Here is a 23,051-nt window from a genome sequence, read left to right as displayed (position 1 = left end):
GTAAGGTCACTAAACTTCCACGAATGAGTACCCTGAGGTTATAACACCTTTTAGGTGGCAAGTACAAAAAACAAAGGAAGACAGACGAAAGTGCTTTCTAGGGAGATTAAGGTCGGAGTATGAATTTGCATTTAGCTAGCTCGTTGGCTCACAGAGTTCACAGAGAGAGATGGCGACTGGATCTAATATGTTGAGGTATCAATGATGATAACATGCAACATCACTTGTTGGGAGAAACAACACTTAACTTTAAGAAAACATACCGATAGAGACAGCCGCTAATAACCCTAAAGACAATCAGAAAGCTAACGGCAGTATGCACCCAGCCACTGTACATCATGTGTCTATGAATATTAAAAGCAAGCCACGGAAGCCAGTGGAGTGTTGGGGGAGCACATTTTTCCAAGGACTGTGTTTTTAAAGGTGTATGCCATAACTGTGAGAAAAGGGGCACTTAACCAAGAAATGCAGAAGTGCTAAAGATAAACAAAAGAAGGAATAAAAGATGTCAGGTTTAATTTTTTATGAGAGAAGACAAAGAAACCCATAGTAGTAAAAACATACTATATGTTTTTACAATTTATTATCAAATGGTTTGAATTTCAAATTAATTCGTGCAGTAAAAGATAAAATGTGTAATTAAAATTATGAGGTATTTGTGAAATATAAAATAATGAGGAATACATATATTAAAGATAAAAAATGAATTCTAACAAATCCCTCCTTTTACACCTGTTAAGGTGTGAATCCATAATTCAGCTGAAAGCCTCACATCCCTCCTTGGTATCCTTCACAGGTGTGATATTGTTCTTTCTCTCTTAAACCTGTGCTGTGTCTCCCCCTTTCTTTCAGGAGAAATCGTTATCACCATCCTTATACTGTAAAGAGAAAACAAGGAATTAGACAGCATAATCATCTAATGGTCATCTAATCATCTAACCATCAGTTAATACCTTATAAAAAGCCATAATTACAAGGAGGACAGTACCATAACACCATGGTTGCCTCGATTTGTATTTCTGCTTTCTTGTGGCCTGTCTTCATCGCTTCTTCTTCCCTGCTGGTGGTCATTTTGTGGCTCACTCTGTTTCTGTGTGTTGACCTGTGAATCACACACAGGCTCGCCACTGAACCATTATCTCATCTCCTCATCTGCCCAGAATGACGTCTATCAAGATGCACAACACAAAAGAGCCAAAAACTGCCATCAACTCCGGACGCATGCAACTTCTACACATTTACTTTTAATAGAATCATCCAAATCAAATAAACACCTTAATGAAGGGTTGTTAAATCAAATATGCTCGATTGGTTTACACTTAGTGAATACCCACTGCATCTTTTAATGATTTATTTCAGTTCCAGTTTACTCACAATTACTGCTTAATGTACTTTTCTTCCCTTTGCAACATAAACTTTTAAATATGAGAGTAGAGTTGATTGCGTCATGCTCCTGATATGACTGGTTTGTGTTGCTGTAAATAAAGTTTCCTCTCTGACTTGCCCTGTGCTGCATCTTTAGCTCATACAAAGCATTTGAATCAAATTAAAATGTACACGTGGTGTTACTGTTACTGACCCATTAATATGGTTATGATTTGTGCCTATTTCAAGGCAAAATGATACACAACTGGTCTCAGTTGTTTTCTCCAAGCCTCCTTGTCTCAGCTCATGCAACAGAGGGGGCACACTATTTTATTATCATGCAGTTAAAGATTCGGCTTACACAGCTGTGGACTTCTCAGTGTCAGGCAGTCTGATCACGGAGAATGAAGTACAATTCATAATTCAAAGTATATATTAGACACATGAAAACAGGAAATAATTGTGATTGGCTATTGATGGGGAGATGGTTTAGACTTAGTGCCCCCTGATTTATTCTCCTCAGGGTCTTTTCTCATGGCAACGGTTATTAACCTCCAGTCAGGGATCTTTTCCTGTGTGTTGAAACCGCTCCCTACCTTACAATTGTTACCAGAGACATCTTATTTTCATGCTAAAGTCAGCTTTAACTGACACAAGGAAGTTTCTATTTCTTGTTGACTACAGCACCCTGTTATCATACACCCAAGTCTGATCAGTCCTTCCTGTCTGATACTGTGTTCTGTAAGTGTGTAACAATTTACCATCAACACTCAGCTCTTTCTATCCCTGTTAGTTAACCCTTCACACCGTGGGGTTTATGCTTGTATCCATTTAATGAGGAGTGTATCAACTGTATTATGAGCATACATTGCAATTTAAAAGAAACTTTATCAAAAAAAACAAATCACTGTCGAAACTGAACACTGTCAGGCATGTTCTTTTGTACACTTTGTCCACAAGCTCCTCCCAGTGAGCTTAGTCTTTGTGCGTGTCCTCTCCATGAGTTGGGTCTTTCTCTCTTCTCGTTACTTCTTAACGAGAAGAGAGATTATTATTATTATCAATATTATTAGCATCATTATTATTATTATTATTATCAATATTATTAGCATCATTATTATTATTATTATTATTAGCATTATTTTATTGCATCTGCCAGCAAATTGGCTGATATCTGAGAAAGAACAGGTTAGCACAGAAAACTCAGTGTCCCTGTTGTATGTAGTTTTTGCCTGACCTCTCTGCCGTGCTATGAGTTACTGCACAAAGACAGTCCATGGAGGTGGTACCAAGCTCAAGAGAAGGCATTCCAACAGGTAAAGCAACCGTTACGCTCTGCACCACTCCTCATCCATTTTGATCCACAGAAGTGTGTAATCATGTCCTGCGATGCCTCTCCGTATGGTGTAACAGCTGTTCTTTCACACTGCATGGACAATGGGGCAGAAAAGCATGTAGGGCAGGGGAGTCGAACTCCAGGCCTCGAGGGTCGGTGTCCTGCAGGTTTTAGATGTGTCCTTGATCCAACACAGCTGATTTTAAATGACCTCAACATGTCTTGAAGTTCTCCAAAGGTAATGAACTCATCATTTGATTCAGGTGTGTTGAACCAGGGTGAGATCTAAAAGCTGCAGGACACCGGCCCTCGAGGCCTGGAGTTCGACACCCCTGATGTGGGGTATGTGTCACGTACCCTTACAGCAGCGGAAAAGGGCTATTCACAGCTATAGAAGGAAGGATTAGGAGTAGTCTTTGCTGTAAAGCGTTTTCATCAGCACCTGTATGGCTGCCCTTTCACTGTCTTTACAGACCATGATCGCTTTCTGAGTGCATTTAGTGAAACTTAAGGCAATCTACCCATGGCTTCAGCATGTGTGTAGCACAGAGCATTAACACTGTCAGCATACAATTGTCGCAAAGTTTACAAGGTAGGAAGTGAAAATGCAAATGCAGATGCTTCTCCCTCCCTGTGATCACCAGTCCATTTCGAATGCCCCCAGAGACTCTGTTTTTGTTAGATAAACTGTCTTACTCTGTAGTGATGGCTAAACACATCAAAGCATGGACCGAAAGAAGCCTTCTTTTAGAAGCCAGTCCTGTGTACTGGAGTACTATGAACTGTAATTATGGGTATTCAGACATGAATACACTGAGTAGCCTGTAATGTTTAACGATAAATCTATTTGTGGTTTAGTCCCCTCTTATTTCTCACATTACGTGATACATGAATATTTTGGCCATAGCCTGTAGTTGGATGTTGGAGTTTCCTTTTCTGCCTCGTCTTCATGGAATACGTTGCAGAAGGACTTAGACGTTAGTCAATTTTTATTTTTGTTATTTTATTGCTATTTTATTATTGCTGTAAGTTTAAAATGTTTGTCTGAAACAGACAAACCACTCTTGTAAATGAGACACAGAGTCTCAGTGGGACTACCTGTATAAGTAAAGGTTGAATAAAAAACATCAAGTTAAAAGTTTAACACCTCAAATGTACAGCTGTTTGTCACATTAAACATAAACCACAGCACAACTTCCTGCAGCACAGCATGTCAGACGACATGTTGAATTTACTGACACTCTACCGAATTTCCCAGAGGAACCCACCCGAGAGATTAATAAAGTTTTATCTTATCTCTACCCTTTCCAGGCTACTATCAGTTTTGAAAGCGTTGCAAAACTATCTGTAAGGCCTTGGGACTCCAGCAAACCACAGTGAGAGCCACTGTGAACAAAAATAGAAAACTGGTAACAGGCAACAGTGAAATTTCCCAGTAGTGGTCAGACCACACAAATTATTCCAAGAGTAAACAGTGACTCATCCAAATGAAGAACCCAGAACCCAGGTGTTGTGATTCAACAATACAAAAGAGACTCGGCACAACTGGTATCCAAGGAAGAGCTCCAGGACGAAAACCACTATTGGGAGACTCTTTGCATTACTGCTACATTCCCAAGCTGTTAATCTCAAAATTGACATCATTATAGCAGTCCAATCATCTTCTTACCCGCCTTCTTTGAGCCAATCAGCTTCCACTTTGCAGAGTTTAAATCTCAATGGTCTGTCACTTACACTTCCAGGGCGTTTATCAATATGCGTACTTGTGCGTACTTGCGTTCTCGTGTACTCGTGATACGTCATCAGTCGGAGACCAAGTACTGTTCCAATTCGAAGTACGCATCAAGCCGAGAACGCGAAAAAGTCCCGGATGTGTTCTCGATCCGCCCGTTTTATCGAGCATGCATCGGTGTAGACTTGGTACAGCTATATATCCCAGAATGCATTTCGTCCAAAACTCAACAGCGGACTCCCGGCACATCGTCCCCCCCCCCCTCCCCTCCCCTCCCCGCCCGCTCGCGGTCTTCTCACTACTCAGGTTAAAGAAACCCCAGCAGCTGTCTATAGTATTGAGTGTCCACTAGAATAGAAATAAAAGCGTTCTAACATCTCACCTGCTTGTTTTTATTAAGGTATGTACACGTATGTACATGTACACTATTTTTATTAATAGAGGTTTCACTACTGAGGTTAAAAATGATATATAAGTCACTTAGATCACTTCTAAATGTTAATGTTTGGTTTATTTCAGTGTTTTATTTGTTCCTGAGTAAACCGGTTTGGCTGTGATTAAAGTTAAGCTTCATAACATGTTACTCACAGTTAAATTAGGAGGGGACGGCAGTAAAAACTCCGGACCTGTGACATCATCACGTACGCTGGTACAAATCACGAGTCCGTGCTCGCGTACTTGAGAATTGAGAGACGGCCCACGAGTCCGTGCTCGCGTTCTCGGCGGGTACGTACTCCCGTGCGTTCTCGGCGAGTACGTACTCACCGAGCACGCGAGTACGTACTCGCGTACTTGGGCATTGATAAACGGCCTCAGAGTACACTTTCATACGTGCAACCCACCTCCTCCCCATTTCCACCTCGCTGAGTCACTCAGAGTTCCACCCAAGCCATAATCTTCATTTTCACCACCACCAGCACTAAGACTCCAGAGGGGGTTTGTCTTAAATCCGATCACCATTGGGGCCAGAGTTCAATCACGAGATACATCAATCCATTTCTCTGTCTCAGTATATCATAGAGATCAATTCTTCCAAACAATCTCTCCTTATTGAAATGGCAAATGTTTAAACTGCTGACTTATTTATAAACTGACAGAAGTTCAAGTAGCCAAGAAAAATGCAGCTTTAAGTACATTTTATATTTGTTTTTATTATTAAATTACATGTAAGAAAGCTGTTTAAATCTGTTGCTATAAAAAGTTGAGTCTTTTTTACTATGTGTGGTTCATATCATTGAACTCTGTATTTGTAAGGTTGAACCTGAATTTGGCTACGTCGGCGATTTTCAAGTTCCAGGCAGTTTTCATAAATATCTTCTTTCTGCTCCTGTTGCACAAAAATGGGAAGAAAACCAAATTCAGATGTTTCGGCACCACTAAACATGTCCAGATGTTTAGTAATACCTAAAGTGGAAAAGGTGGTGGACCAGCTTGATCTTGTATAGAAACAGATTGGTTGCTTGTTTTTTAAGTCTAACTTCTCAACAGACAATAATAAAATTATTATATTTACCATTATTGAAGCGGGAGAACGAGAGCTATAAAAAGAGAGAGAGACATGTTGTTTTTAATCCCAGCAGTGTAATACATTTAGCATAAAACTGTTTAAAAGCAATGACTGCAGGCAACTTACCGTGAACGTCGTTTGCAGACTTTTCTCAGAATGATCACAATAGTAATTAGAAAGATCAGGAAACATGTACAAGGTACAATAATGGCTACGACAAGTGGGATTTTCAATTGATTTCCTGCTTCAGCATCCTCTGTAAAATACAAAACGGACTTGTTTCACTGCAGTTCTAATATTCAGTTAACTTTTTTCACTTCCATGTACAGTGTTTAACAAATCTATTAGACCACCTATCCTAAAAACTGTTAAAGATAAATATTTTAGAACTCTGTCAGAAACTCATTTTAAGATTATATTCTTATGAGCTTTTCTTTTGGATGTTTTTATGCCCATGTTTTAAGCCTATTAACCATTACAGAAACATAAAAAAGGATTCTGTTAATGATGTGTTACAAACCCTACATTGGGTGATCTAATATATTTTTTATGCACTGAAAGACCAGTATGAGTTTTTCTAGTCTGTTTTAGACCTGCAGAAAGGAAGTTAGCACTGCTTACACATACCCTGTGGTCTCTCTAAAGACCTCAGACTCTCACAAAATGTTCCTTGTCATAATTCTTCTTTGTGTCAAAGTCTGAAACCTGCAAGCTTTACAGTGAATAAATTTTACATTAAACCAATCTAACCACAAAATGTCTAGAGTTGTAAGATACACAAATATAAAGGCAATGTAAGTGAAGCCAGATGTGTTCGCCTCTTTTGTGTTTGAACACAGAGGCAACTTTCAGTGTCTGACTTCCCCCTAGAATAACATTTAAGCTGTGGTAGTGGAAACTCAACTTTCACCTACTCCACCCTAAAAGCTTCCAAACCACTGGCAGTCCCAACTTTTGTCTTTGATACAAAGAGAGAGAGAGAGAGAGAGAGAGAGAGAGAGAAGTTGATATGGAAAGTGTCGTTATTGCCCCCTTCTTCCTGTTTCCATGGCTCGACTACCCCCTCAGTCATGATAAATCATTCCTCTTGTTGTTACTTCAGGTGTGTAAGGAATGCTTGTGTTTTTATGTGAAATGAGTAATTCACCTGTAATTACGAGCTCCCAGTTCTGTTCCCTGAGTCCCTTTAATGCGGAGATTTCACAAGTGTAGTTTCCCGTGTGCAACTTCTGGGCTCTCATTATGGTTAATGCATATAGTTGGCTCTTTAACATGGACACATTCAGTTTCAGGTTCTCAGCTATAGGGGACCTTACACAGCTGGCCTCTGGGACCTTTGAGCTGTTCTTTAAGGTTACACAACTGCTGTTTGAGGTTCCATCTGACCTGATAATGAACAGATTATCCCCATTCATTTTCCATGCCAGTTGAGTGAAGCTGCTAATTGAGTCATTGCTACAGTTCAGGGTGACTGTGCTTCCAGCTGTCTGTGAGATCCTGTGTGTTTCTGATAAAAAAATAAAATAAAATAAAATCATATTGTAGGTTTTGCTTTTGCACTAAAGTTTAAGTAGCAGTCTTCTGCAGTTTAAAGTTGTTGTAACTGAAGTGAAAAACAACCTTGCTAACAAAAAGCCACAATTATAACTCGCCCACGTATTCAGCTTAGCTTTGCTGTTCTATAGGTGATTTTTTTTCAACTAATTAATCTTTCACAGAGAAAGAAAAACACATATTTCCCACGTTTGCAAAATGTTTGCATAGGTTCTGCTCATTGTCAGAGAGAGTTCAAATTTATTTTACCTGCTTGCAAGAAAGTATAGAAGAAGCACCATATCAGAGTCAAGGTCCAGTTGATGCCCAAATATCTTGAAAAGTCTTCCATGGCAACATGAAGGAAAGATAATTTAGAAACATGTTTTCAGCATATCCAGCATGATCTTTAAATATTTGTAACTGGTATTTTATTTCTATCTTTTACTACAAGAGCTTTGATTAAATTCGAAATGCAATGTCCTTGAGAGTAATAAACAGCATAGCACAAAACACTCCGCAGTAAAATTTCTACGCACATGAAGAATTTTCACCCTCATTTGAGCTTTGAATTTCTTTTTTAATTACATGAAACTGGAGAACAGCAGCCAAAAAGTAGAATTTAAATAGCATGTGAGTATAATCAAGCACATTACATTTCCAGTCCCATAATCACATCCTGTATAAACCTACATGCAGTACGGTAGCAACGAGATTCTCTTACCAGTATTGATTGCCATATGCTGTTTGGTCCTTATCTCAATACGACAACAGCTTTAAGGTCACACAAGCAAGAAAAGGCAATATCTAATAGCTATAGTAATTAGAAGGCACAGCTTCTAGGGGGGGCATACGTGCATAGCATTAAGATACAGCTTCGCTGGCGTTCTTTCACAATACCACAGATACGGTTCCACACAGGAAGTGAAAGACTTTGGTCTGTGGCCATGTGAGAGATATGCTCATATTTGTTTGGTTGGCCTTTGAAAGTTGCAGGAGATGCTGTGAGAGTACATGCTGACATTTGTTGACGATGGCATATTGTAGTAGCTTACAACCCTTTATTGCACTGTTCTACTTATACCAACACCACAGCGATAGGCTACAGATCGCATGGCATGTATTTGATTCCTTTGTCATTTTTAAAAATGCATGAAAGTCCACTTGAAACTAGGAAGAGGAACACTGTAACGAACCACTGTAACGAACCACGTAAGAGCACAACTTTGTGCTCTTACGTGGTATTGTAGGCAGTAAAAAGTCAAACATGAAAGAGTGCAAGATATGAAAAAAATTCCCTTGAATTTGAGAATAATGTTCCAAGCTACAGTTGAGCAAACCCTATCTGTTTAATAATAGTAATTTATAATAAACATAGTAGTTCACCCAGGTTTCGGGAAGAAGCCAGTCTCCAACAACTGGAAACATCTGCAAAGTGCAGTGAGAGCAAGTCCTTTACCCACAATCCATGTGACTCATATATTTGGACCTCTGAGGCATAAACTACTGGAACAGGCATTTGACTCTAGACAGTGCTGTTTTTCTCTGTCAGAGGCACACCCGAACATATCCAGTCACCACTGGCTCACATTTATATCACGCTGTCATTTTGGATCAATTGTTTGATATTCTGTCACATCTTCCTGTAGTAGAGCTGTCAGACACTTAAGCAATGTTATGGCTGTTTGTTGTTTGTTTGTTTTATGATTGTGTTTTACTTTTGGTCTTGTGATGAATGCGTGGGTTTTTTTTGTTGTTTGTTTTTTTGTGAGGGGTTGTGGATTGTTCAGCCTCAGTGAGTCACAGTTCACAGCCTGTCTCATGTTTTCAGGCATTACACATACATATGAGTTTTAGAAATGTTGCTGTTTGTTTACTTTCACTAAAACAAAACATTCCACACTTGGAAATTTCCTTCAGAGAAATGTTAATATTAGCTATTATTAGCTTTTACTTTACTTTCTCTACAAACTGAGGTGTGCAAGAGCCTCAACCCCCATTATGAGCACCTTCTACAGAGGCACCATAGCTGTGAGCTTGTGTACACTCACAAGCTGCATCACTGTGTGGTATGGCTCCTGAACTCGGTCCTGCCAGAAAAAAGTCAGCAATGAGAGCAGCGAAGAGGATCATGGGTACTTCTCTTCTCTCACTCCAGTACATCTACTGCACCCACCCTCTGCATTACAGGTGACTCCACTCATCCAACAGCTTTTTCAATTTGCTGCCATCAGGAAGGAGACTGAAGAGCCTCCAGGTTAGAACCAGCCAACTGAGAGACAGCTTCGTCCATCAGGCTGTCAGGATGCTGAATTCTCTCCCTGCTCTGTCCCTCTCGACTCTCACGCACACAAACTCCAGACCCTCATTCACCTTTTCCCTCTGAACCTCCACCATCGCCCTTCGCTGACTGCCCCACCCCCACTTGCACACAAACTCTTGCCTGCAAGCACTCTGATTGTGTTGGACCCTGTTGTTTATGTAAGATTGTATTGCGTTTATTTTTAAGTTGTTTAGCATACACTGAGGGCCGTGGGAGCATTGTGGTTTCAAATTCCTCTGTATGCTCTCTACATATGGTTTTTGACAATAAAGCTGACTTTGACTTTGGCCAGAAGTTAGCCTTTTGAAGCCCTTCAGAAAACAGAATTGACATAACATTTCTGAAGGCAACTGGATAACTAAAAGGCAGATGAGTAGGACTAAATTATCCACCTCAGGTTTGCAGAGGTGAGGTGTTGCAGCAAGAATACCGACAGGGACTGGAAAGAGACGACATATTTCTCCCTTACTGGCTTCTCGTCATTGGCTCCCTGTTAAATTCAGAATCAAATTTAAAATCCTTCTCATCACATACAAGGTGTTGAGTGTCCTGAGCAGCTGCATCACTGTCTGGTATGGTAACTGCACCATAACAGATTGCAATACCCTACAACAGATAGTGAGAGCAGCTGAGAGGATCATCGGAGCCGCTCTTGCCTCCGTCACAGATACTTATAGCATCCGCTCCATACACAAAGCCACCAGCATTGTGGAGGGCCCCACACACCCCTCACACACACACTCTTCACTCTGCTGCCTTCTGGCAAGAGGTACCAGAGCATCCGAGTCCTCGCTGCCAGACTGCGGAACAGTTTCTTCCCCCAACACATCAGGCTCCTGAACACACAGTGACTGGAATGACACATGCACATACTCATACATGTCACTACCAAGCACTTATCTGCAGTATCTTGCACACACATGCACACCTTCAGACACCAAGCTACTTTTTGCACAATACTCACTCGTTTTGCACAATAGAATAGCATTTTGCACACTTCCATTGCACTGTCTTGTGTCTGTATCATCCTGTTCCATCCAGTCTTCCACTGTTTTGTCTTGTTTTTTTGCATTTTTGCACAATGCATTTTACGTAGTCCTGTGTTCATCTGTTATATGTCATATGTAGCACCAGGAAGGAACGTTGTCTCGTTTCACTCTGTACTGTACCACTGCACATGATTGAAATGCCAAATAAAAGTCACTTGTCTGTAATAATCAGGCCCTATCTTATCTTAATGACATTATATTACCGTATCCCCTCTTTAGAGCACTTCGCTCGCAGTTTTAAAACTCTGTTGTTCCTGATGTATTTAAAATGTTGCTTTAATTTAATGCTATATACATAAAACTGAACTGTAAATTGTTACGTGGCCTAATTTGTTTTTTTTTAGCTAAAAGCTGCTCTGCCTGTTCATATAAACCTAACTGACTCATTTATGGTGATCCACCATGCATATTACTGTAAAATGCCATGGCAACAAACTTGTGTTGCTATGGCATTTTTACTTCACTTGACTGAAGAAAAACACTGTGGAACTACATGGTTGTTATTAAAGTAGTAAAATAATAATATGCTATGACTGTCTCACTTGGCTTTCCTCAGCCTTACCAAACCCTCATTTTTATCTCAATACAACTTTGAACTTTGCGAAATAGGTGTACAGGATATGATGATACCACAAGATCTATATCTTAACTCAAGAGAAAGCCCAAGATGTCGCAAGATGTAGAGGGAAAAAAAGTTTCTCTGAAATGGAATTTCCTGTAAATCCTCATTTAACGTTTGTTTGATGTTAGAGATTTTGTTTATGACAAATAATAGTATAAAAATGTAGACAGAAAGCCACGATCTTCAGATTACTACATGCAAAATTATGCCATAGAACAGGCATGTGGACTAAAATTAACTTTAACAATACTGCCCCTTAGTGGTGCCTCACAGCCTTTCATCACTGGACTGGTTAAATCAACTTTAACTTAACCAGACACAATTAAAACTGTGAACAATGAATGAGTGTATTCTGCCAGTCCAGAAAGAAGAAGATTAAGTAAAATGGGAAACAGTTACTCTAAGATCTGATAGTGATTGCTTCTCTTTTCTATCTGTCGCAGACTCTAGGGTCATGTTGTTCCTAGTTCCTCAAATACCTGGGAGGACGGCAAGTAGTCATGGGTGTAATTAATTATATTTACTTGAGTATAGTGCAATGTTAACATACTCCTATATACTTACATTTCAGTCATATACATACTCCACTACATCTGATCATTTTTAAATATTTTAGTTAATCAGAACATCTGCAAAAATAAAGTATTGAGATACAGCCTAATGGTTTAATAAGTGTCATTCTGAAACAGAAAGTTCTGCATTATAATAATTTTGTTTTAACACCTCCATGGGAGGCCGAAACCCAATGCAGTCCCCCAAGAAAGGGCAATTGCCACCAGTGCTGTTGACCAGCATGGGTAGCTGTGCCACTGTTGATCAAAGACCGAGGAAGAGGAGGAGAGGGAGAAGGTGTGTTTGGACACAGCAAGAGAGAAATCAGAGGGGTAGGGTCTTTGAATATAGGGACTGTGGAGCTGTTAGGCAGGAGGAAAATAGGGAGGCCACATGTAAAGCATGTATGCATGCATGTACATGCATGTAAAGATGGAGGACATGGAGAGGATCACATGATGGGATGCCAGGGAGAGGGTGAGAGAGAGACAAATGATCTGTTCTGGTGACCCCTCAACGGAGCAGCCGAAAGGAGAAGGAAAAGATAAATACATTGTTGTTTTTTATTATTTAATATATGCACTTCCACACTTTGATATTTCTGCTTCTGCATTGGCAAATGTCTTTGATCTATTATTAAAAGAAGGCAAATCAAAATGATAATATAAAACTGGAAAATCTGAACTGAGTTAAACTCAAAGAGGAATAACAGGCTTTTGAACTGTGCAGTAACAGAGTAAATAGAGTTTTCATGTTAGATTTTCATTTAGTCAGTATAAAGGAAAAAGCACAAGTCTGTGTTACACCAAATATTACAAGCTGAAACTTAAGCCTACGCCGCCCACTACTCTACCCACTACACCCTACACAGTTACTAAATGTATAGTGTGTAGGGGGTGGACTGGAATTCTTCTGTGTTTCTGTCTTCCTCTTATTTCTGTTTTGATGTTGTAGCTTGTTTCACTCAGTGTGCATCATTGGGTGTATGCTCTCCAGAGAAACACTGACACGACACGTCTTGACCACGTGTGACTTTTTATTGCGTCGGTTCACTTTTCAAAAGAAGATACAGCCACACATCTATCAGCAGAGAAGACTACAAGTTAGTAAAAAGGATTTTTTTTTCTCCTTTCCAAAGATTAATCATGTATTCTTACAAACATACAGGCAATGCAACAGTCTTAAAATACACAGAACTATACATTACCAGCATATTGATGTACAAAACAGCCAGCAGCATATTTGATCAAAACATTGTTATATGTGTGTTTAATAATTTGGCTATTCATTAAAGGCTCAGGTTCTGCCACATTGGATTATGGGAGGTGAAGTGACTACAGATTGGGGATGGAGGGGAGCCCTTGGATCGTCCCCCCAAATCCAACACTTTGAGATGTACATGTGTGGCATAGAGGCACAGATTGCGCATCAGCTCATTTTGCATGAATGGGTTATGTCCACAAACGTGAAGCTTTATGCACTGATATCTGAACATGTTTAAAATAAAAGTCATTATATTATCGTCGTAGGTATATTACAGAGACGTGATGTTACGTGGAGGTGTTTGTGTGTACAGAGGGGTCACAAAGAAATGAAACCAATCATAAAAAACAAAAGAGGAAGTAAAACATCAAGTTTACGTAGCAATATAACCACTTACAATAATTAACACTTACAGAAAGGCACTGGAAGTCTTACAGTTGCATTGGTTTGAGTAAAAAAGAAAGCCAGAAAAAGTGTGAAGATTTGTAATAAATCCAAGGTGTATTTTAAGGCTTAAACACACTTTGTAATAGCGAGGAAATGGGTCTCCTTTACTCGGATAGATGCATGATCCTGCTGCTGGGCATTTTCTGTCTATAGTGGGCTTGTGGGATGAAATTATTAGTGTTGTCACAATGAGAATGTGTGTTTGCAGTGGACAGTGAAATAACTAAAAACAGCTGCACACTATGTACAATATTAGGCACGTGATAGGGCATTATGTACAGCTGGACTCCCCCCTCCCCTACAGTTGTTTCTCTCTGTATTTATAAGCATATCACAACTATTGTGTTTTCTTAAGGGGTATGTTCTCTGCTGTGCTCAGATAAAATCACGCAGAAAGATTTTTTTTTTCCACAGCCAGGTTAAGGATGCTTGTTTTCATTGATGAGCACGGTTTCTTTTATTGTCCCGCCTCCAACAATACTTTGTGCTGATGGTGCATGATCTTTATCGGCCGGACGCTTGTTTGTATAGCACGAAAAGAGAGGATTTGGTTTGAGGTCGCCGCTATAGTTCACTCTCTGATAGGGCAAAATAAGCTCTGCTCTCTTCCACGGGCTGTTGATATCACAGTACGCAGCGCTCTTAAAGGCAACACAACATAAGCAAATCTCAAAAAGAAGAAATGCAGACTGAAAAAGACATTCGACATGTGGTCTCTTTTTTTCTGTTTTTTTTTTTTTTTCTTTTTTCCAGACTTACTCAGCTCTGACTGCACTACCTGGTATATAAACATGAAAAAGAGAGAAACGCTCCAATACTGATGCACATCTCTGTTTACTCAAAAGAATCCTGTGTACATGGATGCAATGGATGAGGTGTTGTGAGGGTTAAAGGCCTTGCATAGAGCTGAAACCTCTGAATGTGCAAAAGAGGAATGCTCTTCTAAAACCTGAAAATGGACTTGTTCTGCTTCTTCACAAAGACCTTTGCAGGCTACACGTTAATGTGCCGACATTTAGTCAGGTGTATTTTCCACGCGAGAGCCTTCTCGCCGGCAAGGCTTGCAGCAACATGCTGCATTTGCAGTATGTGGTGCCTGAATGGGAATGAAAGTCGGTGCCTAACTACAGCGATAGAACTGAAATGCAGACACACAAGTATATTATAACCCCCCTTTTCCCCTATCTACTCAAACCCCGTGTAAAAAGGTCTATCCCTCTAGTATGCACTATTATAAGTCTTTCAATAGAAAAGATGTTTCTAAAAATTGAACAAGGATCGTCAAGTAAAAACATCCTCCCTCACATGTGTCCTTTCAATATATTTTTAAATATAAGAACACGCTTAATAATAAAAAAAAAAACTCCTGTTTTTTTAATCTACTCTTTTTTTAATATTTCATAGTTATCACAAACATTTTTTTGGTTTTTTTGTTGGGTTTTTTTTGTAACTTGGTAATCCTAAAAGGTTTTAGTCCCTGTTGATTTTGTTTTTCATACATTTGGTTTCTGACCTGCCTGTTCAAGAGTGTGCATTGTCTTGAGATAGGTGTGTGTGCTCTCTTTCACATTGAACGTTTTAGTGTGTGCAGGTGTCTCACAGGTTCATACGGTGAGATCGTCTGACCTGGCCCTGCTGCTGGCTTTGCTCAGTCGGCTCAGCGGCCTGTTGTCTTCTATCGTTTCCGCAGCTTCCGTTCCTGCCTCTGCTGGAGTTGCCCCCTCCCCGTTCACCGCCTCCTCTACCTCGATGTCCTCTTCTGCAGCCAGATCCACCCTCTCTGCTTCCGCCTCTGGCGGCTGCACCTCCTCAGCCTCTTCCTCGTGTAATGTCACCCCTCCTGTCTCAGTGGTCTGGGCGTAGGAGGGCAGAGTCTCGTCATACACCTTAGAGATGTCCTCCATGGGCAGCACTTCCTCCACTTTCTCCTCCAACCCCTGGAAGGGTGGGGCCCCTCTGCCAGCCTCCATGCCCACCTCAGCCAGTGGGTAGAGGTGAGTCATGGGGGGAGCTTTCTCCTCCTCCAGCAGCCTGTAACCTTTTGCTCTCTGCAGAGAGGGAACAGCCAGGGGGGGCAGGCTCTTCCCTTGTGGCGGCAGGGGGGCCAACCCTTCGCCTTGGGATGGCCCCGGAGCAGGCGCTGGCTTTCGAAAGACAAAGCGAATCTTCTTCAGGCCCAAGTGACTGATCTCCACAAAGTTTAGGAACAGTGAGACACAGGCCACAGCCAACATGAAGATGATAAAGACAGTCTTCTCTGTGGGGCGAGACACAAAGCAGTCCACCGTGTTGGGGCAGGGCCAGCGGCTGCATTTATACAACGGCAAGATGCGGAAGCCATACAGAAAGTACTGGCCCACCACAAAGCCCACTTCAAACAGTGTCTTGAAGATGATGTGGCAGATGTAGGTCCTCAACAGGGTGCCCTCCAGCCTGAACTTCTTGCTTCCTTTTGTGCTGGTCTCCTTAGTGGTGCGGACGCTTCCCTGGTCAGGTGCCAGAGGAAGACGCTCCTCACTCAGCTCCTGTTGCCGGCTAAGTTCTGCCTCCTCCCGCTCTTTGCGTTTCTCCTCCATGTGGACATGGTGGACAGCGTGACCCACGTACACCAGAGACGGCGTGGACACAAAGATGATTTGCAGCACCCACAGGCGGATGTGGGAGATGGGGAAGGCCTCGTCGTAGCATACATTCTCACATCCAGGCTGCTGTGTGTTGCACACATAATCAGACTGCTCGTCGCCCCACACAAACTCTGCTGCTGTGCCCAGGATGAGGATGCGAAAGATGAAGAGCACCGTGAGCCACACCCGGCCGATCACCGTAGAGTGCTCGTTGACTTCCTCTAAAATATTACCCAGAAAGCTCCAGTCACCCATGATCGGTCCGTAGCACTGCAGAATGAAGGGTGGGGTAGGGAGGGACACGAAGGGTGCAGATGGACAGGGAGGGTGGGGTAGGCAGGGACAAACAGGGGGAGGGGAAAAGAGGGTGCCAAAAGTAAGCTATGCATGAGAGGAAAAAACTTGCAAACGTTTAAAAATCAAACGTACGCCAGAATTTGATCGTACTGTGTGTGCTTTTCTGTTTTCAAAACCCGAAAAAGTTAAAATCTTTACATGTACGCACACATTCACACATATACAGAAAGATGAAAGTAAACAACAAACAGCAATTTGCTGGTAATTTTAAATATGAAAATAACCTTTAAGCTAGGCATTAATTTAACTGTACTAATGGCTGCATATTCTCATCATGAACTGGACTAACGAAAGTTAACAAATGTGAATACTACAAGCTTTTACTTTTGCTTAGCTATCAGCCTATAACACGCTGTATATCTAAATAAACCAATAAAAGAGATTACTAAATAACATAAAGTCCCTTTTTCCTGAAATGTATAATAAATCGAATCAAATGGGCAACTTGCCACAGCTGCGGCTCCGGCGAAGTTGAGTCCTGTCCCGTTCTCTTGGCACCCAGCAGGGAAAAGTGAACTTTTTTCTGCCCTCTTTCCCACCTAAAGCCCTGTCCTTGTCGCCCCACTGAGCAGATGTGAATGAATCGGCTCTGATGGTTGGTTTTTAGTTTGCTGCAATATTTAAGCTTGGAGCCAGACGGCCTTTATTTGCCGGGCGACGTGTGGTGACGCAGGAGACAATAGGATCAACAAAACCAGAGCGGGGATGTATGGGAGCAGGCCTCAGGCTCCCACACCAACATGGCCACTGTACTGCCAGGGCACCGGGTCCACAGCGGAGCAGTCAGGCTACATACATGCGACTTCCTCGAACATGCATACTATGTATAGAAGCATAGATACAGTAGAGGATACAAGAGCAGCAGCATGTGCCTCCGGCTGTGCAAGCCAGCATTAGAGCAGAGAGGCAGGTCAGTGACAAACTTTGAAGGAGAGCTTATGTCCTTGTGCGGTAAAACTGGACACTGTTGTTTATACTATTATCTAAAGTGAGCATTAGGTCATTGCAACTATATGTAAAGGGTTAATTAATGTATTTTCCCAAATTTGAGGAAACAGTGGTTTGCTCTTGTCCACTTTTATTTGTCTGAATGAATGACTTTTACAACTATGTCGGGCATGTGGCTGTGATTATTCTGCACATGGTTTACAAGTTACAGGACATTTATATCAAGACAATATTTAGTATGGATCATTGGGAAAATCTGAACAAATGAAAATCTGCTTCTGCACTTTTTTTCTTGGCTTTCATCTCCAACATTTCAAAATTAAGATATAACTGCAAAAACAGGACAACCTCTTTTACCAGTTAGTCTTTTTTTTTTCCTTATATGAACTTAAGGCAAGACTTTTGTTTAATACGGGTATGTCTCTAATTCGTATTCTGTACATAAATCAGGACTATACATCTTGTTTGTTTGCACACTATTATCTATATTATTTCTGTTTTAAAAATACCATAAAGGCAATTTAAAATGTTTTTTATTTAAACACATTTAAAATTTTAACTTTTAGGTGAACAAAATGTGAGTTTTTTTATGCTAGAAGAGACCTTTGTGTGTGTGTATGTATCTCATACGTGTGTCATTTAGGCGGAATGTGAAAAATGTGAAGCACTGAATGATTGTACACGCTGTAATGTCTCTATTAGGGAACTAGTCAAACTCTGCCAGCTGAGAGAAGAAAAACATTCAGCTGCAAACTTTGATCTCAGAGTCATTCCACAGATGTCTGCACAGAGGAAAAGCTGCAGCAGTGCCCAGTGTGGTTGTTTTCCATTGTTTTGACAATTACACTATTAACAAATCACCATGAGTTTTATAAGGCTATTACATAAAACATAAAGATAGGCGAACTGGTATGCAATGCCTAGTTAAACATATAAATAAATAATTTTCTACCAAACCAAATAAGTCAGATTTCCACTCCACAAACACATTGAGATGTTAGACGATGCAGGTTAATTTCCGGTTTGTCCAGTTTATCCTGATTTGTGGAACATGTCAGTGATTAACATGAGGGACTTCACCAGTTTGAACTGGTTCATTAGCAGCAACTGCTAAGATGGAAAAGAAAGGTACAGCAGGGAAGGGTCAAGCACTATTACTTCGTACAAAGAAGCCCACTGTAGTCACCAGACCAATAATAAGTTCAATCTTTCATCCTCCACAGATGGGGGGTATTGTCAGAAAGGTGAAAAATGGAGGACTTGTGACTGAGAAAGCAGACGGGCAAACCCAGAAACCAGCAACTGATAGTTACGTTATTTTGAGTAACCTCAAGAAAAGCAGAAAAGAAAGGGAAGTATAAACCATTTCTGAAATCAACAGCACAGCAGTGTTGCCAACTCCTCAGTAAGGAAAATCGCTATTGGTTGTCCTAAAAGTCGCTAGAAGTCGCTAAATGACATCATCACCTAATTTGCATAATTGGTCATGCTAATATAATTGTAACCTATGTTGTTGGAGAGAGAAATAACATCGTGGAAGAGACATAAAGTGAGTAAAAAACGTCCTAAATGCATTTAGAGTTTATTTAGAACTACAAATTAAATTTCTTTTAGCAATTATTGTTTTTTTTTTAATGTCACAATTCCAACCCTGCTCCTTTATCTGGGCTTGGACCGGCAAAAGTGACCCGAAATAGGCACTCTGGTGGAGTTACTTTGTGTGTGTGTGTTTATAAGTAGTTTTAAACCTTGTGATCCACAAAACAGCATAAGAGTAAAAGAGTAAAAGAAGAACTGACTGCGTTACAGCACCCGCTGCTTGTTGAGAGTAAAAGCGGTATGCGCTTTCACGTCTTTTTTTAGCGACTTTCTTTAGAAAAAAAGTCGCTAGGGGGTCTGAAAACTCGCTAAATATAGCGACAAAGTCGCTAAGTTGGCAACACTGCAGCACAGATTGCCAGATAGAGTCACAAAGTGAAGGATGAGTGAGTGAGTGTGGGTACAAAGAGAGAGAGGGGTACTTTAGAAAGTTTATATGTCATGGAAAAAGTACCAGCCAGACTGCACCAAAGGTAATCTTTGAAGGGTTCTGTTTTTCTTACAAATTGTTAGGTGAAGCTGCATTTATCACTGATATAAGGCAGTGGAATTCAGCTTGACTGTGTTTGTGCTGCCCTTTTTTGGTATTTTGGTATCCTTTTCAGGTAATTCATAGATTTTGGAGTGTGGCTTAATGTCCAAATAATCTTCATTCACTGGACGCCCTGCAGGCTACAGTGCTAGCTGCACCTGGCTACTACCAGGTTGGATTCGCTTTTGCACTCAGAACGTTCTGAAATATTTGTATCTTTGACAAGATGCTCAAAGGTTTTGGTCAAAATGATAGCATGCCACAGTTGACGGAGATTTTTTGGCTGCACATGCATGATGGTAATCTACCATTCTACCTCATCCCAAAGGTGGCTCATCTGATTACACTGGAGCCCATTTGAGTTCACTGCCATCTTCAAGTTTGGAATGATTTGAGCTTTGTGCCATCTTAGATGGCAGCATTCATCCAGAGTTGGATATACTGTGGTTATGAAGGGATATCAGTAATACTAAGGTAGGCTGTGATGTTTAAACAATGCTCAACTGATACTAAGGATTCCCAGAGTTTGTGGAGAAAAAAATCTGCCACATCATTACCCCACCAGCAGCTCAAACCAATAAAAGACAGGACGGATTGATTCCATTTACACCAAATTATGACTCTAACATCATAATGTAGCAGCAAATATCCAGATTCATCAGAGCAGCTAAGGTTTCTCTTCTATCCTGTCTTCTGTTGTCCAATTTTAATGAGCCTGTGGGAATTGTAGTCTCAGTTTCCTGTTCTTACTTGACAGTGTTGGAACCCAGTGTGGTCTTCCACTGATGCAGACCATTTTGGTCAAGTTTCAACGTGTTGTGCATTCAGAGAAGCTCTTCTGCATACCTCGGCTGTAATGAGCCATTATTTGAGTTACTATTGCTTTCCTATCACCATGAAGCAGTCTGGCTATTCTCCCCTGACCTCTGACATCAACAAGGCATTTTCACCCAGATAACTGCTTCTCACTAATTATTTTTTCCTTTGATGATCATTTTCTGTAAACCCTAGAGACGATTGTGCGGAAAATCCCAACAGATCAGCAGTTCCTGAAATATTTAGATTAGCCCAGGCATCGGCAATCATGCTGATCAAAGTTCCCTAAATTGCCTTTCTTTCACTTTCTGATGCTCAGTTTGAACTTTAGCAGGTCATCTTGATCCCGTCTACATTCCTAAATGCTTTGAGTTGCTGCCAAATGATTGGCGGATTAGATATTTGCATTAACCATCAGGTGTAACATATAATAAAGATATTATCCACCAAGTGTAATTTGAATTGTCATAATGACAGTCAGTAAGCCTTTCTTTACCTATAAAATCAAACTAATAATATTAGTTTTTTTGGCAGGAAAGCTAGCAGGTCTTTGTGGTCTACTGTGGTTATTTTTATTTTTATTTTTTGTATTTGTTTTTATATGTGGCTTCTCATCTTATGATATTGAGCAACAGTTTCTGATTTTTTTTTCTTGAAAAATGCTTTATAAATAAATTGTACATGCTTACACTCAAAAGAATGATTCTATGCCCTCATAAAAGTGAAGCAATCATTTTGACAGCTGAAAAAATTCAAATCAAAGGTTTAATTAATGAAAAAATTAATCATTTTAAAAATATGCTCTGTAATAAAAGAATGTATACTAGTCAAGTACATTTTGCTTGACCAGATACCATTAGATTTAACATTTTGCATTCCATTTTCATGTAATCAGATTACTTAAAGTAAAAATCTTTAGGATTATACTGAAGTTTACACTGGTAAAGGTTTGTCTTTCTAATTAATTAGTATAAAGATGCAACTTCAACCTTACTGCCTTTGTAGTATCTAAACTCTTCATAATTACCGTCATTAAAAACATTACCAGTAATGATTTAACATATGTTTGTTGCTACTTGTCTGTAAAATGGTGTTGTGTGAATAAATGGCTTTACTATGCCCCATGTTTCTGTATCAGCAAATGAGTATAGATATAACCAATTAGGATGTTTTGCATTAGGATGTTTTTGTACTGAAATGCAGAACCTTACCAGCCCGACAGACTTGCCCTGTTCAATATCAACATTGAGATTTCTTTGTGCCAACATTTAATACTTTTATTATAAACCCCACTTGAACTTTGCAAGAGTTTATTTGAAGAAAGCTTTTGTTTGTTCGTAATCTAAACTGTTGAAAACTCGCTCTCTTGGTAAAACATCGATGCCCCAACTTAAAGGAAAGAACAGAACAATTACAGGACAGTCACAGTCTGACAGTTACACAACTCACTTCCCTCTGCACAATCACACTTCCAAGTTCCACAAATGCCCTGTAGTCCCAGGGTTCAGTGAAAGATGTTTGAACAATGCTCTTTTTCTTAAAAGAGCTATATGGCTATTCTGCTTGTTCCTGAAGTCGTACTGTTTAGCCTCTTTTGTCATGTTTGCATGGCTTAGTGATTTTTCCCATTTATTTATACATGAGTTTGAAAGATGAGTGACGCAGCGTGTTACCAGAGCCTATTTGATTAACAGAAAGTAGTAAGCATTATCAATATCTAATAAAGGGAAGAGATGCACCATAACTGATTAATTGTTTTCTCAGTTTATTTTATAGATTTTTCAGATAGACGCTGGAGGTGACCTCGTGCTCGAAAGCCACGTGTAAAAGATGTATTGGCACTCAGAGTTAGCACTCATTAATCGATAAAAGTCATCACTCCTTTTATGGGCGTATCTCCGCTCTGCCCATGTTACAGCCTGCCCTCACTCTCTCTCAGCCAATGGTGTTCACAAGCCTAGGTGACATCACGGGGCTGGTGAAGTAGAAAATCCACCTCTTGATGTCTGCTCTCTGATCTGTTGGTTGGTGGCAGATTTGGCCTCCAAACAGAGCTCCGCTGATCCCACAGCTTTTCACAAATGAATGATGTAATCTTTAGCAAAGCATGCACGAGGCACTATCTTGCCGGGTTAAACGTCCCCGAATCATTTGCTACACTTTTTCTCTGCCTGACATGGCAACCAGGAACACGAGTGTAAATGTTGCCTGACTATAGAGATACAGTATGTCTCCATGTGTCCAGGAGCAATGATATCTTCCCTTATAGAAATGTTCCCAACAAAAAGGCCAAATTCTTGTTTCCTCTGGCCCTGGGTGGCACATGGGCTCCGCCCGTTGTGTGTTGGAGAATAGAAGCCATGCGCAGAGCCCTGTAGAGGCTTCAGGGTGTATCCACTGAGCTGGGGGACCAGGGGAGTCCCTTTAAAGAGCTGTGTGTTGGTAT

At 40.5% G+C, this 23,051-nt stretch overlaps 2 protein-coding genes across 6 annotated transcripts; both read right to left on the bottom strand.

The window, feature by feature from the left end:
* Positions 1 to 633: 633 nt before the first annotated feature.
* LOC134644405 (uncharacterized) lies at positions 634 to 8,310 on the bottom strand. Its single transcript, XM_063497441.1, has 8 exons — positions 8,198 to 8,310; positions 7,744 to 7,818; positions 7,088 to 7,447; positions 6,067 to 6,196; positions 5,947 to 5,971; positions 5,695 to 5,760; positions 989 to 1,102; positions 634 to 878 (listed from the first exon to the last, which is right to left on the bottom strand). Exons 1-8 carry the CDS (start codon positions 8,211 to 8,213, stop codon positions 849 to 851), a joined length of 816 nt encoding a protein of 271 aa, XP_063353511.1. The 5' UTR covers positions 8,214 to 8,310; the 3' UTR covers positions 634 to 848.
* A 7,023-nt stretch (positions 8,311 to 15,333) lies between these two features.
* Positions 15,334 to 16,608, bottom strand: LOC134644404 (gap junction alpha-8 protein-like). 5 transcript variants are annotated; one of them, XM_063497437.1, is made up of 2 exons: positions 15,535 to 16,608; positions 15,334 to 15,450 (listed from the first exon to the last, which is right to left on the bottom strand). In XM_063497437.1, the coding sequence occupies exons 1-2, from the start codon at positions 16,606 to 16,608 to the stop codon at positions 15,334 to 15,336; spliced, it is 1,191 nt and encodes a 396-aa protein (XP_063353507.1). The 5 variants fall into 5 exon arrangements, with proteins under 5 accessions (XP_063353507.1, XP_063353509.1, XP_063353510.1 ...); XM_063497439.1 differs by having other exon boundaries at positions 15,334 to 15,474; positions 15,565 to 16,608; XM_063497440.1 differs by having other exon boundaries at positions 15,334 to 15,468; positions 15,565 to 16,608.
* Positions 16,609 to 23,051: the final 6,443 nt, after the last annotated feature.

This window comes from Pelmatolapia mariae, linkage group LG16_19, assembly GCF_036321145.2.
Source record: "Pelmatolapia mariae isolate MD_Pm_ZW linkage group LG16_19, Pm_UMD_F_2, whole genome shotgun sequence".
Classification (NCBI taxonomy): domain Eukaryota; kingdom Metazoa; phylum Chordata; class Actinopteri; order Cichliformes; family Cichlidae; genus Pelmatolapia; species Pelmatolapia mariae.
This window is presented reverse-complemented; position numbering and strand designations above follow the sequence as displayed.

Coding starts and splice junctions, on each gene's coding strand:
- LOC134644405 (XM_063497441.1), bottom strand. Junction 5,972..6,066: donor GTCTGCAAACGACGTTCACG/GTAAGTTGCCTG, acceptor CTCTTTTTATAG/CTCTCGTTCTCCCGCTTCAA. Junction 5,761..5,946: donor GTTCTCCCGCTTCAATAATG/GTAAATATAATA, acceptor TTTGTGCAACAG/GAGCAGAAAGAAGATATTTA.
- LOC134644404 (XM_063497435.1), bottom strand. CDS start 16,608: ATGGGTGACTGGAGCTTTCTGGGTAATATTTTAGAGGAAGTCAACGAG.